The sequence below is a fragment of the Lolium rigidum genome, chromosome 3 (genome assembly GCF_022539505.1).
Source record: "Lolium rigidum isolate FL_2022 chromosome 3, APGP_CSIRO_Lrig_0.1, whole genome shotgun sequence".
Taxonomy (NCBI): Eukaryota; Viridiplantae; Streptophyta; class Magnoliopsida; order Poales; family Poaceae; genus Lolium; species Lolium rigidum.
This window is the reverse complement of record NC_061510.1, coordinates 334,755,415-334,771,971: the sequence shown is the minus strand read 5'-3', so window position 1 is coordinate 334,771,971 and position 16,557 is coordinate 334,755,415. Positions and strand designations below refer to the sequence as shown.

At 44.4% G+C, this 16,557-nt stretch overlaps 2 protein-coding genes across 2 annotated transcripts; both read left to right on the top strand.

The window, feature by feature from the left end:
- The first annotated feature begins 2,259 nt into the window (after positions 1-2,259).
- LOC124700090 (protein PHOTOSYSTEM I ASSEMBLY 2, chloroplastic-like) lies at positions 2,260-7,237 on the top strand. The gene is made up of 3 exons (XM_047232278.1): positions 2,260-2,400; positions 6,529-6,790; positions 6,896-7,237. The coding sequence occupies exons 1-3, from the start codon at positions 2,275-2,277 to the stop codon at positions 6,952-6,954; spliced, it is 447 nt and encodes a 148-aa protein (XP_047088234.1). The 5' UTR covers positions 2,260-2,274; the 3' UTR covers positions 6,955-7,237.
- A 3,095-nt stretch (positions 7,238-10,332) lies between these two features.
- On the top strand, positions 10,333-11,630 carry LOC124700089 (protein RESTRICTED TEV MOVEMENT 2-like). Its single transcript, XM_047232277.1, has 2 exons — positions 10,333-10,495; positions 10,604-11,630. The coding sequence occupies exons 1-2, from the start codon at positions 10,399-10,401 to the stop codon at positions 11,395-11,397; spliced, it is 891 nt and encodes a 296-aa protein (XP_047088233.1). The 5' UTR covers positions 10,333-10,398; the 3' UTR covers positions 11,398-11,630.
- Positions 11,631-16,557: the final 4,927 nt, after the last annotated feature.

The following is a 16,557-nucleotide window of genomic DNA, read 5'->3' as shown; positions in this document are numbered from 1 at the left end:
TTGGCATCGTTGTAGGCGGCGTACGGCCTCTGGATTGCTACGTACGGCCAGGTTTGATCCCATGAGCAGCTTGGCGTTGCATCGGTATTGGAAGCCTCGACCGAGTCGTCACATCAGAAACTGCAGAAGGCTTGCGCGTCGCCGCTGAAGGCGATGTAGGTAAGCGGAGCTTCGGCGACGGTATTGACTACTGACACCATGGTCGATCGTGGTGCGAGCCTATGATCGATAGATCGATGGGCGAAGCCTTTCATGGGTCTTAATAATTTATAGATGCATTAGGGCGGGTAAAACGACCGGGCATAAGTAGGATATCCCTTTTTTTCTATGGATGCCATACAGGGAAGAGTCGTGCATACCTAGACATCCGATTTTGTACGAAAATCAATCGATTCCTTTTCTTTATGCTTGGATCTGATCTGATTTGGTAGTAGTTCGGGACGTACGCAATGTTTTGTTTAGGGGACATAATTTTTGACTGGGCTGGCCTATCAGGCTGCTCGCGAGGAAGGCCGCGCGTTGACATCTCGCCATGGCGTGCTCGGTCCGGAAGATCGGGACATACTTTTTTTTTTTTGACGCTAGATCGGGACATACTTCGATCCAAGAAAAAAGGAGCCAGCGAATCGTTTTCTAACTTAGCGGTGGCATTATCTGTAATTCTGTCTAAAAAACAGGGGTAATAAAAAAACGGACCAACAAGAAGCCTTATTTTCTTTATTATTAGGTATAGATAGATATAGATTATGTTGGGCCTAGAAATAACACGTTTTTTGGCCCGTTTGTGACACCAGACGGTCACCTATTGCAATTTAATAGTAAAGATTTGCAGAGGGCGGCCGAAAAGATAGAAGTATCCTAATATTAACCCACATGCATCTCTACGTGGGAGCATCAAATCCGGAAATCTTTTGCAAAACAAAAAAAAAGTCCAAGAAGCTCAACCAACTCTTTCCTCCTCCGCACTTGGAAAATGCATTGACTTGCGTCAGTTTGCCAAGTTGAGAAAGACAACGAACTGTGTCGTTTTCGAGCTGACAGGGAAATGCCACATGGAGCTTGAGCTACGGAAGTAGAAGGTGGGTAGGTACGATAACGGATTTTCACGACTGCAGTTGCAAGAAATCTTCCACGTTTGGTTACGTAGTTAAGCAAGAGAAATTCCAAAGAGGTCAAATGTGAAAGTACCTGCGGCCTGCCTCATTTGGATGCTATTTTTTTATTGGGGAAAGTGATACTAGGTTCATTCTAATAAATAATGCTTCTATTATTTTTTGAAAAATCAAACCACATATAGTTTGATTAAGTTTTTACAAAAAATATTAACCTGTTAAATATATTATTAGATATATTGCGAAAGATATTTCCATATGATATATGTAGAATGATATATTTGCTATAGATTTATCTAAAGTTTCGTGACTTAATTTTAAAGAGAAATAAGCCTTATTAATTAATTAGAATGGAGGGAGGATAATAGAGTCAAGGTGTTAGATTAGGTACATCTCAAATGGAGTATAACAAAGTGTTGCCATCAGTTTGTTTGTAGTCAATATCTTGGTGTAGCTATGCAAAACCCAATTCAACCTCATTTGTTTGCGTCTATGAGCCTCGTATCGGGAAATAAAGTGTCATTTATGTGATATTTGTATCAAATACAACATTCACTAGATTAAATATAGTATGCGGGGAATAAATATGTAATATCTAATTAGTAAGGAACCTTGAGTATTTCATGGATATTTTCTGATACAAGTCTGCATGTGTATCATCTACTTATGTCCAATCCAAATCAAAACATTCATACACATTTTGGGTGCACGTAGTGTTTCTACTCCCTCTGATCCATATCACTTATCTCTAATACAGATATATTTAGATACATTTTAGTTTAGATACATCCATACTAGCGATAACTAATATGAATTCAAGAGAGTGCCTTTTTCTAGCTAGTTCTTATCTGAATTTTTCCAGGGCAATGGTTTTGCTTCGTTTCGATTTCATGTTAGCCAGTTGGGCCGGACGAAGCAAACAAACTACCGTTCCCGTGTAAGAAGCCAAACAATGGCCTTCACTAACAGCCGAGCTAGGCCGGCCCAAGCACTTTCAAGGCCCGTCACAGAGTCTTCGCACGTGGGCTGTCCCGTCCGGGCGATGAACCCGAAGCTGCTGCTTTGGAAATCCGACGAACAATCCGAGGAGCTCCCCGTCCCCTTCTTCGACATAGGCGAGGAATTCTTCTTCCCCACCAGCCGGAGATCAAATTGCTTGGCGATGGAGGTCTCGGCCAGGCTCCGCCCGCCGCCCGCCGCCTCGACGGCGTCCCCCCGCCACGGCAGACGGTCCCTGGGGCGGTTTCTCCCGTCAGCCCGCCCTGTCCCCCGCGCAGTTTCCACCAAGGTACACTCTACCACCTGCTCCTCGGGACCCCTACTTTCTTGGCACTTTACCATTATGTGGCTGCTCAGTAGTCAGTACGGCTACGGGGATCGTTAGGCCTGTAGCTCCGAGCCTCCGATGCTTCTTCTGAAGGTGTCTGGGATTTGGCGTTGTGGCGCTTCGCGGCCGGATTTATGTTTTGGTGTGCCCTGTTCACCTTTTGGTCCCAAATTGTTCGTCATGTCTAGTGGGAATGAAGGAGAAGGCGGTAGGTCTTGTCTATACTGTGCGAATGGGGAAATTTCTACATTTATGATGGCCTCTGAAAACAGTAAACCTGTCGTCTAAATGAACCAATAAAAAGTGGGGAGACTTTTTTTTATCAGAATGAGCTAATGCAATGTCCACGGTCGAATGGGCTAGGAATTACTGCATTCCATTTTGCGCAATGTTGTTTCCGGAATGGTGAAAATGCCAAGAAAATGCATGTCTCATGTGTTGGTTGGGTTGTGATGCCGATGCTTCCCTCCCGGGGTCACTGCTTCAGAAGGTGGTTGGAATTTCGCGTTGTGGCGCTTGGCGGCTGGATTTATATTTTAGTCCGTCTTGTTTACTGTCTAGCATTTGCTCGAGAACTGTTCGCTGTCGTCTTGGTGGAAAGAAAGGAGAACAATCTAGGACTTGTTTCATCCAAAGGGTTAGGACTTGCTGTACTGTACAAATGAGGCCAGGATTTACTGCATTCCATTTTATGCAATGTTGTTTTCGGAATGGCGAAAATGCCAAGAAAATGCCTGTCTTATGTGTTGGTTGGCTTCTGGTGCCTTTGTAAGCACATTCTAATAAAATTCCCTAGATTGTGTCTTCTTGTGTCAATCCGTCCTACTTGTTTACCCTCTTGGTGGTGCCGTTGGTCTCCGTATTGAATTTGGGTTCACCCCGAGACCCCTTTATGACTTTATCGCTGCCAGATTCCATTGATGTCAGCCTGGCCACTTATATAAGGCGAGTCTTCTGGTTTGGTCGATCCTGAGCCAAGGGGAGTAGTCTGGGTCGGCCTCATGCCATTGGAGACGCCGGTGGTTTCATCCTCAGCTGTGAGCCAACATCAAGTTAGTTTGGTTCATTGACAACGTTCTTCTCTTGGGCTTGTGGTTGGGGCACTTGCAAAAGCTTGGCATGACCTTGGTCATTTTCTGTGATGCCGCCGACAACCCTGGGCACCAATCCCCTCCTTGGAGGCATCAACTTGAAACCCCTCTCCTTCAGACCCCTGAGTCCTGCTTGGCTACTGTTCAAGTTACTGTAACTGCTTGGTGGATACCCGTGGATGGCTGTGTCGGTGCGAGTGAGGGTCCATTAGTTTGGACTGTTCCGGTGCCGTCCCTTGCTGGGATTTTGGCTTCTGAAGTTTTCATGTGTCATTCCGGTGTTCAGCAGATATTCTCCGATGCTTGAAGCTTGCAGGCGTAGCCTCCCTTGCAGCAGAAGCTTTAACTCCATCGATGGGATCAAGTGAACATTTAGTAGTTTTAGCACTTCATTTATTTTTCTTGTTGACTGTATCTTTTGCGGTTTTATGTTCTTGTCCTGTTTTATGTGCTTGTAATCTGTAGCTAGCAACCATAGCACAGTACCCTGTACGCTTTGCAGGTTGTGGCTTTATTAATTTAAAGCTAGCTCACTATGAGCCTTCTGTCTAAAATGATATGTTGTGTGCGGATGAAATGGATACTAAATCTGTTTTGATGCCAAACTATGATTATGAACCATGTCCTTGGTTCTTATTGGAATATCTGCATTTCTTATGTCAACTGGTGAAGCTTTGTCAAACCGTAATTGACAGAAACTGAGAAATATTCATATGTTACCTTTCACTGTAGAATAGTTTGCATATATAGAATCAAATGTCAGCATATTCTGATGGAGTTATTGGTAGGCTGTAACAGTGAGAAGAGTACATTGTAGATGGATTAGAATCAGAAATTATACAGAATTAACCAGTGTTGATTGTCTGCATTTAGCTGTGACACAAAACTAGAATACCTTGTGTGCATGGCCCATTCCACCTACTTGATGTCCTATTGCTGGAAGTTTCTCTTACTGACAATGAAGTGCATCTTTACTGATTATAAGTCCCAGCATGTAAGTGCCTTTCAGTGACAACTGACACTAATTGTTGGCTCATAAGTATATATGTCGGATGCAACCTTCTCTTAAAATATCTAATCCGTTATTTTTTTAGATCAACAGGGAGCCACACTAGGCCACCTGATCCAAAGACTGTCTAAGATCTCCAGCAAACGACTACCAAGCAAGCTTATTACAAACCGATGATAGTGGAGACAACTAGGAACTATAGACAGAAAACAAGCTACTACCCCTCCATCCTTCTTCTCGCTTTTTTCCTGTGTGTTTCCTGCCCTTTTTGCTTCAGCTTGTCACAACATGCACCTTATCTGCCTCTTCGGGGTGCTCCATCAGATAGGTTACAGTTGCGCGCCCGCCGTAGGGAGAAGAAGTAGTCTTCTAGGAAGAAATCCAGTCGAAGGAGGTGCACTTAGTCTGGCATCAAGGATGGTAGACTCTTCAGTTTTCTTATCAGGACAGCTTTGTATTTTTCCACCAGATCCCATGCCTGGTCTTTGAAAGGCAGTTGCCAGGTCCTTAGATATGAGAGAATCAGTCCCCATACCTGTTTCATGGAAATCCAAATTTTCCTGTTAAACAACAGATGGTTTCTATTGTTCTATATGCTCCAGACTGCAGCGGATGAAATCACATTGAATTGCACATATCTTTTGTTGCAAAGCCATTTTGAAGCAAGAGCAAGAAAGTCAGTAATCATTACAACAAAGACCTCATTTACTTCTGACCAGAGCAATTTAGATATTAAGCAATCAAAGAACAGGTGTTTAACAGGCTCGAATTCTTTAAATAACTCATACTCCAGGGGTTTTGGAATACCTCTGTGTCTGAGATTATCTCTAGTCATAATCTTATTCTGAGATAACAGCCAAAGGAATATCTGGACTCTAGGGGGAATTTTTAGTTCCCAAACAGCATGCAAAAAAACAGGTTGCACTCCTCTAAAATTGATTACAGCAGATAAAGATTTGGAAGAATAAATCCCATTAGATTCATATTTCCAAATAAGTTGGTCCTCCTCTGTAGAGAAGTTAATAGCTCTAGCAATTTCGACGATTTCAAACCACATATCCATCATACTTGTGGTGAAAGTTCTCGTAAAGTCACATTTTAGTTGTTGACCATCCCAAAGATATGCAACTGTTTTCATTTGTTGATTAACTACAAAGTATATGTCCCAATACCATGTAGCTAAAGGAGCATTACTACTCGGGGCCGGTGTGTGGAGTTTGGGTTGTACGGTTTTCGGCCAGTTTTCCTTATAAACTGACCAAATTTCCCTCTTCTTAATGAATAGGCAGTGCTCCTGCCGGTTGCTCCAAAAAAAAAGGAGCATTACCAAACCAAGTGTCCTCCCAAAATGTTACTAGCTTACCATTGCCTACATTCCATTTGTAACCAAATTTGACAGCTCTAGAAGCCCACATCATCCCTTTCCAAAAGACAGGGATTCAAATCTTGGCAACATAAGATGTTAGGATTTTTTGTATTATATTTGGCATCCACTACTCTTCTCCACAAGCTGCCTTCCCCCTGTATGTATCTTTTAACCCAAAATCCAACTAGGTTATCTAATCCGTTATGTGTGGTTTACGAAGTCAATGTGCTCATATTATGCCAAGTTAATCTGGGCCCATTGCTACTGTCACTTAAGGTAGAAAATACTGCTTAATTTGTTGTGTCCAGCCTTCATTTACCTTGTTACCTAGACTCACGCACACTGAAAATGCTGGAAGAGCAATAGCAACAGAATTCCTTTTCTTGGTGAATCCAGCAATGCTGTTGGTTAAATATTCGTAGTAGGTGTCTTTCTTTTCAGCCTCAGCCTACACACGATCTACTCTGGAGACTGGAAGTTGGATGAGTATCTTTTACTATCCTATGGCTGTTATTTTGTTCCCCTTTATTCTCTGTCTTCTATTGCATGATGTGGATTGGCTAGCTAAGTGACATCCAGTTTGATAGTAGAAGACTGTTTAATAAGTTTTCTTACCAATACAGATTAGAGCGAGTGCAGTTAATGGCCTGCAAAGAAGCAAGAGTAACCTCGAAAAACTATACTGCTATGACAAATCTGTTTCAGAGGAGGATATTGGGACACCAACTGGTTTAGACTTGGAAAAGAAGGAAGTTGGGAAGAATCCTCCTTGTTTGAGCTGTGAAACTAAAGGCGCTGTGCTGTGCAGAACTTGTGCTGGTTCAGGTTTGTACGTCGACTCGATAATGGAGAGCCAAGGAATTATCGTAAAAGTCAGATGTCTAGGTAAACAAGTTTGATCACTTCTGCAGTAATTTGCCATGTTGTATACATGTTACTGCTGTATGTATCATACATGATTCATGTATGTTTGTGTTGCGATTACTGTAGGCTGTGGAGGAACTGGAAACATTATGTGCTCCAAATGCGGAGGTCGTGGACACACGTGAAGTGCGGAAGTTTGTGATTCTCGCAAACAAAAGAATGTAATTCAAGTAGCATCTTCTTCGTGTACATCGGCCAGGGTTACAATGCTTCCGCAGCAAAGAGGTTTACAGTTGAAAGTCAGTTGGGATTTGGGCTTGTGCAAGACGAGCAAAGAGAAGCATAACGTATAAACAATGTCGCTGTACTAAATCATCTGGTGCTGAGTCAGCTGCTCCAGCTTGTGTCCGTTTCTGTTCGAACATCCGACATTATTTTGTACTATTCAAAAGGATCTCTGTTATGTCAGCTTACTGTTCCCAACGGTTTGGCTATGCTCGCTCATTGATCCATTTGTTCTGTCTTTGAAGATTCAGATAAAGCGGTTTTGCCTTCTGAACATGCACACAGTGAAACAAAAGCAGCAGACATATGTCATCTACTTGTTGAGCTGCTGCCTTATGCTTGGACAGGTAGCCGTACATCGCACATATTCTTTGCCCCATTTTTCAATTTGTGCATGTGCATATTCTCCAGAGTTAAATACATGGTTAGTACATGAACTTGTCGGCGCGGATCATATTAGTCATCGTACATTGGAAATACGCTGGGGCGGTAACTGAATACGTTTGAAATGTTTTCTACGGTCACTCCGCTCGGTACAACGCGTGTACATGCTGACGTGGCTGTGGAGGGCCCACGTTCCAGCAGCGCGAGGTCCATGAACTTGCGGCATGGATCAGTTTGGTCACCCTTCGCCAGTTTGCCAGTAAAGATATGTCCTGCCTCGAAAATTCCACGCCATTTTTGCACAAATGTCCCTCCACTTTCTAAATCGCGGACAGATCAGGCCCTCCACATTTCTGCGCAGCCATCATGTCCGTCATCTACGCTAGTTAGGTCGTCGATCACGCACTACATGCTCATCGATAGGGCGTAGAGCGGCGGCGGTTGTCATCGACGTCACAGCGCTGCGCAGGCATCGAGGCGGCGTTGCTGACGCGTTGTAGGAGCACTACTGCAGTAAGGGGACGAGAGATGGGACCGGCTCCACCACAGAGATAAGGATGGTGTGTCTCCTACCGTCTGCCTACACGATTTGCATGCTTCATGCCCTCGCTCTAATTTTGCAGACGGCTCTAGTTTTTTTGTTAATCATGTAGTGATGTTACTGCTCATCCTAATGCTTATGTTTGATGCAGGTCATAAATGATGACAACTGCGAAGATTCGTCCATTATACATATACTGAGAGCTTGTTCAGTTATATATACGTCTTCTTTTTAAGAATTAATAACCAAACGCTAAGCATCTTATTCCAGTTCTGCACGTAGCCTTGCTGGCATCAGCTGCTTCACTGGAACCACCTTTTTGCAGAAAATGATCAGAGGCAGCTTCAAGTTTATCTACGATTTGGCTAAAGATCTGTAGGGAGAGCTACCACTCAGTTGTTTTTTTTGCCCTATACGGCCAGTGCTACCTGCGCAATAAACTACATGGCGGTATGTGCCCCTGCAAGCATCTTTTTATATGCCGAGATTACTTGTGAAGGAGTACCTGATCACATATTCTGCCCAAAATTTCATGCATCATTTACTTGAGTACACCCTCTGTTTAAAATAACCGGCTATAGCCGGGCTAATTTAGTCTCATAGCCGCTAACTTCCCGCTGGGCCAAAATTTTAGACCAAAAAGTTCAGTCGACCTGCCCATTTGCTTGCCGAAATAGCTACCAAGCTCTAGTTATATAATTATGAGCATAACTATGTCCTAAACTACGTAATAATGTTGTAATATTTGGACAAAACTATGTATTTAACTATGTGTGAACTATCATGTGTATCTCCTATGTGAAGATGTTATTATGTTATTAATTTGTGAATTATTGATATATATATGATTATATGATTATATGATGCCCAATTTTTTTCATTATTTAGCAAATCCGCTATATGGCTATAGCCCGCTATAGCCCGGCTATAGCATTTTATAGCTTCAAAAAAATTCGCGGCTATCGGCTATAGCCGGCTATTTTAACCAGAGAGTACACCAAATGTAGATGTTTTAGACAGTCATCCTTCCTCATTTACTTTGGAGTTGACGATTGTGCTTTAAACATTAGCGACGCCCAAACCTGGTAGATTCTGTCTGGCACTTGCATATGATTTCTGTAAGTGCTGTGCATTGTTTATTATACCACTGGGTATATTTATGCATATTGGTCTGTATTATTTCATTTGCACTCATCTCAGAGATCAGTGGATCAGTGGATCAATAGTCAATCTCGATCTGGTGGCAAAATACTCAACCCGTTTAGTTTACCTTTTCTTATTGTTTTGTTCTCAATTCATCATATTATACTGTTGTTGGTCCTTTCTACTTCCTACTCACGGGTGTGTGTTGGGGGGGGGGGGGGGGGGGGTGGGAGGGGGCTCAATCTCAACTTTTGCAAATAACCCCCTCCTACGATTCTTTCATACAAATTGCAATGAATAGAAGGGTGACCAAACTGATCCGTGCCGCAAGTTCATGGACCTCGTGCTGCTGGCATGTGGGCCCTCCTCAGCCATGTCAGCCCGTACGTGCGGTGTACCAAGCGGAGTGACCGTAGAAAACATTTCAAACGTATTCAGTTACCGCCCCAGCGTATTTCCAATGTACGATGACTAATCTGATCCGCGCCGACAAGTTCATGTACTAACCATGTATTTAACTCTATTCTCCAGGTAAAGAAAAACAGCTGTGTACTTATTACTATTGCCTGTTGGGATGAAAAATGATGCGGTAATATCCAAATGTTCTCAAGTAAGAATAACTGTTCTGTGATCAAGGTTGACTAGAATGAACGGTCAACATCACGGAATTTACAAGTTATAAGCAACTGAGCCTAGTTCGAATATCAAAATAGGCTCCGAGACGGCTATAGTAGAGAACTCACTCGCATTAGTATAAAGATTTAACTCGGAAAGCTTTCAAAAAGAAAAAAGATTTAACTCGGAAAACTGATAATTTGCCATCGATCGATTGCGTATACGCACTCAGATGTGTAAAGTTTGCCCTGTGTTAGATCAAATTACACATGGCCCTAATTAATACCTACCGTAGCTAACCAATATGCTTCTCTTGAGCCTTGGAGCAACATCTCCTTCTCCGGTAAGGCTGCAAATCCACCGGCATTTTCTAGCCTCCCAGAAAAGCAAGGAATACTTGATCGATCACTTTGCTTTGCCGACGCACAGGGGGAAATTCCAAAAGAGAGGAAAATATCACTTGTCCACCAAGCCATGTCTGATCCATCCAAGAATCTATTCTTCCTCCTCTCCTGAGTTCTGACTCCTGAGAGCTAGGCTGCTTGCGACTATATATACATCTCCACAGCAAAAGACCACCGGCATCACTCACCAGCACCAGCGCAAGCATCCCAAAAAACGAACATTCTTTCAGTAAATTCGTCACATCGATCAGCTCGCCATGGACAGGGCCATCAACCGCACGTACGAGGAGTACACCCCCGTCGTCGAATGGAGCCACTCCGCGGACGCCAGCTTCGTCAAGATCATCGTCCCAGGCAAGCAGTTCATATCACTTCTTGAGTTCATCTCGGTGCATACAAGAATCAGCAATATATGAACACTGACATGATCGATCTGTATGTATATGGGAATATGACGTGCAGGGTTTAAGAGGGAGGAGATCAGGGTGCTGGTGGACAACCACCGCCACCTGCGGACGCGCGGCGAGCGGCCGCTGGAGGGCAACAAGTGGAGCCGCTTCCAGAAGGACCTCCAGCTCCCCTCCGACTGCAACGTCGACGGCATCCGAGCCAAGTTCGAGAACGAGGCGCTCACCATCACGCTCCCCAAGAAGCACCCCTCGCACAAGGCCCCGCCGGCGACACCAGCAATGCCGACGCCGGCGACGCCCAAGCCCGAGCCGAGGAGGCCGACAACTGCCGCGCCCCAGAAGCCGCCACCGGCGCTCCCTGAACCAGCGAAGCCGACGGTGCTGCCTCCTGTGCCCACTAAGAAGTCCTTCCCTGACCGCAGGCCGTCGATGCCCAGGAAGCCGTCGGATATCCCTGCGCCGGCAATTCCCGCGCCTCCCGTGCCAGCACCAGCTGCTGCCACCCCGAAGCCGGCGGAGGACTGGTTGAAAGAAGAGGCCAAGAAGGCGCAAGCGGCGGCGGCGGCCGAAGAGGAGGAGAAGCGGATGGAAAGGGAGACGAGAGGAAAGATGGAGGAAGATCGGAAGATGGTGGAGGACATGAAGAAACCCAAGGAGGCGGAGGGGATGATGGGGGACATGGACATGGCGCAGCAGAGGAGGCGCCGTGGTCTGCTGGTGAACGTGGCGGTGGCGGTGGTGGTTCTCGTCGGGATCACAGTGTACGTGTGGCGCAACCTGAGCGCGGCTGTCGGCGGCGACGGCAATGGGGCTGTCGGAAGCGGGAGCTACGGTGACGAGATGTGAATGTGAATGTGATCGAGCAGCTGGTGCGAAGGATATATCTGAGGTGTGTGAGGCCGAGTGAAAGTTCATACGTATGCGGGTGGGGTCGAGGAGGCTATCAAGTACCAAAATGCAAGTATATACGGATGTGGTTTGTTGATCATGTATATGGTGTTGCAGATTACAAAGACATGCTTTGGCTGATCAACCTAGTGAAATAAAAAATGATTTGCACACACTTTTAACTTCCTATATGTATCCCGCCTGATCACTCTTATATATGTTTGTTGATGCTCCACATTACACGTTGTTTCCTCGTTCAGTCGTTCGTGGAATGTTTCTTCGTTCACACCATTTTGCAGCTCTAGCCCTTGTTTCATGTTTCACTTCCCCCCCCCCCCCCAATTGTTGGGATATCCTTCTTATAAGGGATGATTTTATTGCTTTCAACATTTGATTGATAGAATATGCAAAATCCTGAGTGGTTGGAAGGAGAAGAAGATGTCCTTATTAAAGATGTCATTCAAGCTATTACTATGTATGTTATTGTCAATTTTCAAGCTGCCCAAACAGATCATCAAAGGGATAGTCACTGCAATATCCAATATTCCAGTTCTGGTGGAGAGATAATGACCAACATAAACATATCACTGGTTTGCATGGTGGAACATGTGCGTGCCTAAATAGGAGGGAGGTATGGGTTTTTTTAGAGACCTTCAGTGTCTTTATCTAGCAATGTTGACTAAACAGTGGTTGGAGGTTTATTGGTTTAATATCAAGAGCCAGATTCTGTTATGTATGTGTTTTGGTTTTTCGTGCAAAGTACTCTCCTTTAGGTGATATACTGAATTGCTAACTGAAAAAGGGAGTTCATACACTTGGCAAATTATTTGGACCGGTATACAAACATTTAAACAAGAACATATGTGGAGAGTGAGCGATGGTTCTCAAATCAGTATGTATATGGGATGATCCATGGATCCCAAGCAGCCCAAGCAGGAAGACTGTGACAAGAAGAGGAAATATTATATACCACTAGTAGAAAACGAGTCTTTCGCCCGAAAAATTATTCCGGCCATCTCGTTTGGAACCGAGACTAATGTGAGCATTAGTCCTGGTTCCAACGGTTAGAACGTCGCGCGGGGCATGGCCAACATCAGCTCAGTTGGAGACACCAACAAGGACTAAAGGGGTTGTGGCAGGCGCGAGCCCCTTTAGTCCCGGTTTGTGTTTCCAACCGAGACTAAAATTTTCTTATATATATCATTGTGCCTACCCAAGCTTGTGTGTGAGCCACACTTAGCTTTGAGAGGTGTATGCTTATTTGCTTTTTCCTTCTTATGCACAAGAGATGCTCGATGAAATCCCGAGAGCATGATGTCACTTGAGTTCACACAAAACAAACATCATGATATGAACTGTCCGAGCCACACTTAAGCTTTCTCCTCTTTTTTTCCTCCTCGATCGAAGTTAGCAAATTTATTGTTTCATATTTCATTGATAAAATGAATGTGTCGATGTACATCACTTCTCTATTCATGATGTTCTGTAACAGTTTTTGATATACTTAATTATATAATGCAGATGAGCCAGCAATGGATGTACGTTGACCGATGACATGGGTATGCCATATCGGGTATTACCATCCCTGATACGAAGTCCAGAACGGAATAGGAGAAAGCCCATGCAGAAAAGTACATGAAGCTAAAGCCCAATTACTATATATAATAGGAAAGCTAGGCCAATATCGGGTAAACCGACATGTATAATGTAATCGATCTCGAGGTGGACTCTGAGACATAGCCCACTATATAAAGGCTACATGAGCCACCGAGGGGAGATAGATTCACAACTTACGATACACCTGTAACCCTAGTTTTCTAATAATACAATCTCGACGACTTTCGCCCTTGATCATACTTCTATCGGCAGACTAGTTTGGCTGACCAGTCTTTGAATTCAACAACGTTCTCCTTCCTTGAAACCTAAGTCCATCATTATGGGCATTGATAAGGTTGCCCCTTGTCAATTGACGCCGTCTGTAGGGAGCTTGGGCGCTGGAAGAATGAATTCGACGACCTCTTCTTCAAGCAACAACTTGACGAGATCGGGTGCTCAGGTGCGTTTCTGCTCAATCGATTTTCATCCGCACCAGCTCGCCCTTCTCCCGGCTTTTGGTGACTTCAGCCGGGGGTGGATCTGACGATCGGAAGCTTCGACTTCAACATCTGAACACAAGGAACCTTTCGTCGATCGGAACCGATCTGTTCGGATTCAACGGCGGATGCATCAACATCAACAACTGCAGCATCGACATCATCCATTGGATCCACGAGCGGTAAACACTCGGCTCTGATGATATGGAGCAACGTCAGCTCCGCCGCAAGATTGGGAGATCTCGTCGATATATTCGACGGTGTATCTTTCGGCTCATCATCAACAACCATCAGTAACACATCATCTGTTCGGGTGCCCCAGCACTCGAACTCGAAGAATATCGATGATGAGTACGACGACGATGGCAGCGCGTATACTGGAATCAGGAAAGTCGACTCGTACCCTGAATAATAGTAATGTTCATGTGTGCATGACATGAACAGTAGCCAAAGGGCCGAGGTTGCAACAAGTATGTTCAGCTTTTATATATATGTAATAATGCATCAACGTGTATGCTCGTCGATCTCCCATTGCTACCAACTCTATACCAATATATATATATATATATATATATATATATATATATATATATATATAGCCCAACTATTCTCGAACCCCCCTTAAGAGTGGTTCTAGAATAGCTATTCTAGAACCCCCCCTAATCCAACTCGGTTTCTTCCCCCGTCCTAACCGAACTCCCCACCTCCCCCCGACCGATACCGGTTCGTGTAGGAAGCGAACTCCCCACGTCCCTTCGTAAAAACACACGCGCCCCGCCTCGAGCGGAGATCAACAAGCTCCGCACCTCGACCTCCTACCTCGTCGGCGCGGGCGAGCGAGCGGCGGCGGTAGCCGACGCGAGGGAGCTCGCGACGGACACGAAGAAGATCAAAGCCTCCTACCTCGTCGGCGCGGGCGAGCGAGCGGCGGCGGGAGCCGACGCGAGGGAGCCCGCGACGGACACGAAGACGATCTAAAAGCCTCCTACCTCGTCGGCGCAGGCGAGCGAGCGGCGGCGGGCCGACGCGAGGGAGCCCGCGATGGAGGCGAACGGCGGCGGTAGCTGACGCAAAGGAGCCAGCGGTGGAGAACGGCGAGATCCAGCCTCCTTACAACAATAATGGCTCCAATTAGACGCAGATCGGCAGAGCATCCTCCAAATTCAAACCAGCCAAGCTCCAGAAAGAGGCCAGCAGAGGATGAGGTACCATAAAAAAATCACAGGAAGTTCACATAATTCATTTATCGCTTTTGCGTCCATCACTCGCACAAAAAGGAGCACTTCAGATCATCGTGGAAAAAGTTCATATGAATTTAGTGTTGGAAGTTCACATGACTATTTTAATGCTTTTCCGTCCAACAATGTAAAACAAAAAAGAGACACTGGCAGGTTCTATATGAAAAAATAATATAGAAAGTTCACCTCCACTGGCTTTTGTTTAGAGTAGAACATAAGAGCAGGCTCGTGTGAATTGAGACTGGAAGTTCACATGCAGAGTCTATTGTAGGAAAGAAGAAAACTTATGTGTTTTACTGGGAAGTTCTTAAAAACAGTTTCATGGAGTTCACTTCAGTTATAAAAATAAATTAAAACAACAAAATGAAAAATAAGTATGCAGGTTAGCATGTATACAGGAAGTTCATATTACATTTGGCGGTTAACTTTACTTGTTTTAGTTTTTTGAAGACATCAGACAAAGTTTTATGTACAAAAGTTCTAGTCCCAATGTTCAAGAAGTTCACATGTTAAAAAACTTACCAGGTTCTGCTACTGCCGGGCAAAGAATCTGGAACAGGCGATGACTGACGAGATAATCAGCTGGTCGAGGCCCTAAAAAGCCTCCAATGACTCCCATATGCTCGTGATGAGCCGGCTTCATTTATCCAGCCAGTGTTCCGCAATCCCAAGAGAAAGACAAATGCTGCTGCCGTTGAAAGGAATTTCAATCGAGAAAATCCAAGAACAAGATGACATGGATAACAAGCAAAAGGAAGCGGGATACCACAACATCAACAGATGATGATGAGGATATTATGTGTTGGTCGAGTCCACCAAAAAACCCCGTTCTCCAATAAAGTGCACTCGAGGAGATATTTGCTAGTAATGCAACGTTCAGTCGGCCACGAAAACGGCAATCTACAAGTACATCTACAACAACCACAGACTGGAATCAACGATGTGAACAGGGACGAGTGGGCAAAAGTCGTCTTCTAGCAATGATGCTTCCGAACAAGCAACGCAGCTTATGGGGATGGTCAAAGTGACAACATACACCAAGATCGTCGAGGCACTCAATCAAGTCATATGCCGCCTCGAGATCCACTCGCCATGTACCAAAAGTCACACCGCCATGCACCATAGTACCGGATGATAGAGCCACCCCTGCAGAGCTGCGAACATACACACACGTAAGTTCAATTTATATATTGCTCGATAAAAAATTCACTCTTACACAAACATTTATTTAGACAATTTGCATGGAAGTTCACATGCTATATCTTTAGAAAAAACAGTTGATATGATTTGGAAAGTTCGTGAACCCTATATCCATGATAAAAGTTCAGCTGATTTTTAGGAAGTTCACATGCTCGGTTTATTATATGAAATGTATAGTTGATATGTTCTCGATATTCATGTGCAACAGTTTTTCTGTGAAAAAAAGTTCAGATGACTTTAAGAAGTCCATGTTCTTATTTTTTATTAAATTTTAGGAAGTTCACTTGACCTATTTCCTGAAGTTAACATACAAAAACATATGTATTATAAAACAAAAAAATGCAATAACAAAACCGTGGCAATTTGCAGGCTGCAGATCTTGATCCGGACCTGATACCATCCATTGGTCAAGAATTTAGCACATTCAAAGACGCATATGTATTTTACAATACATATGCAAAGCACACAGGGTTTGGGATAAGGAAAGGACAAGCACAACAAGAGCGAAGCGTTACTTGAGATGTGTACGAGAAGGTGCACACCGCCAAAGTGTCAACGAGGAAGACCGACGAGCGTGACAAGATGAC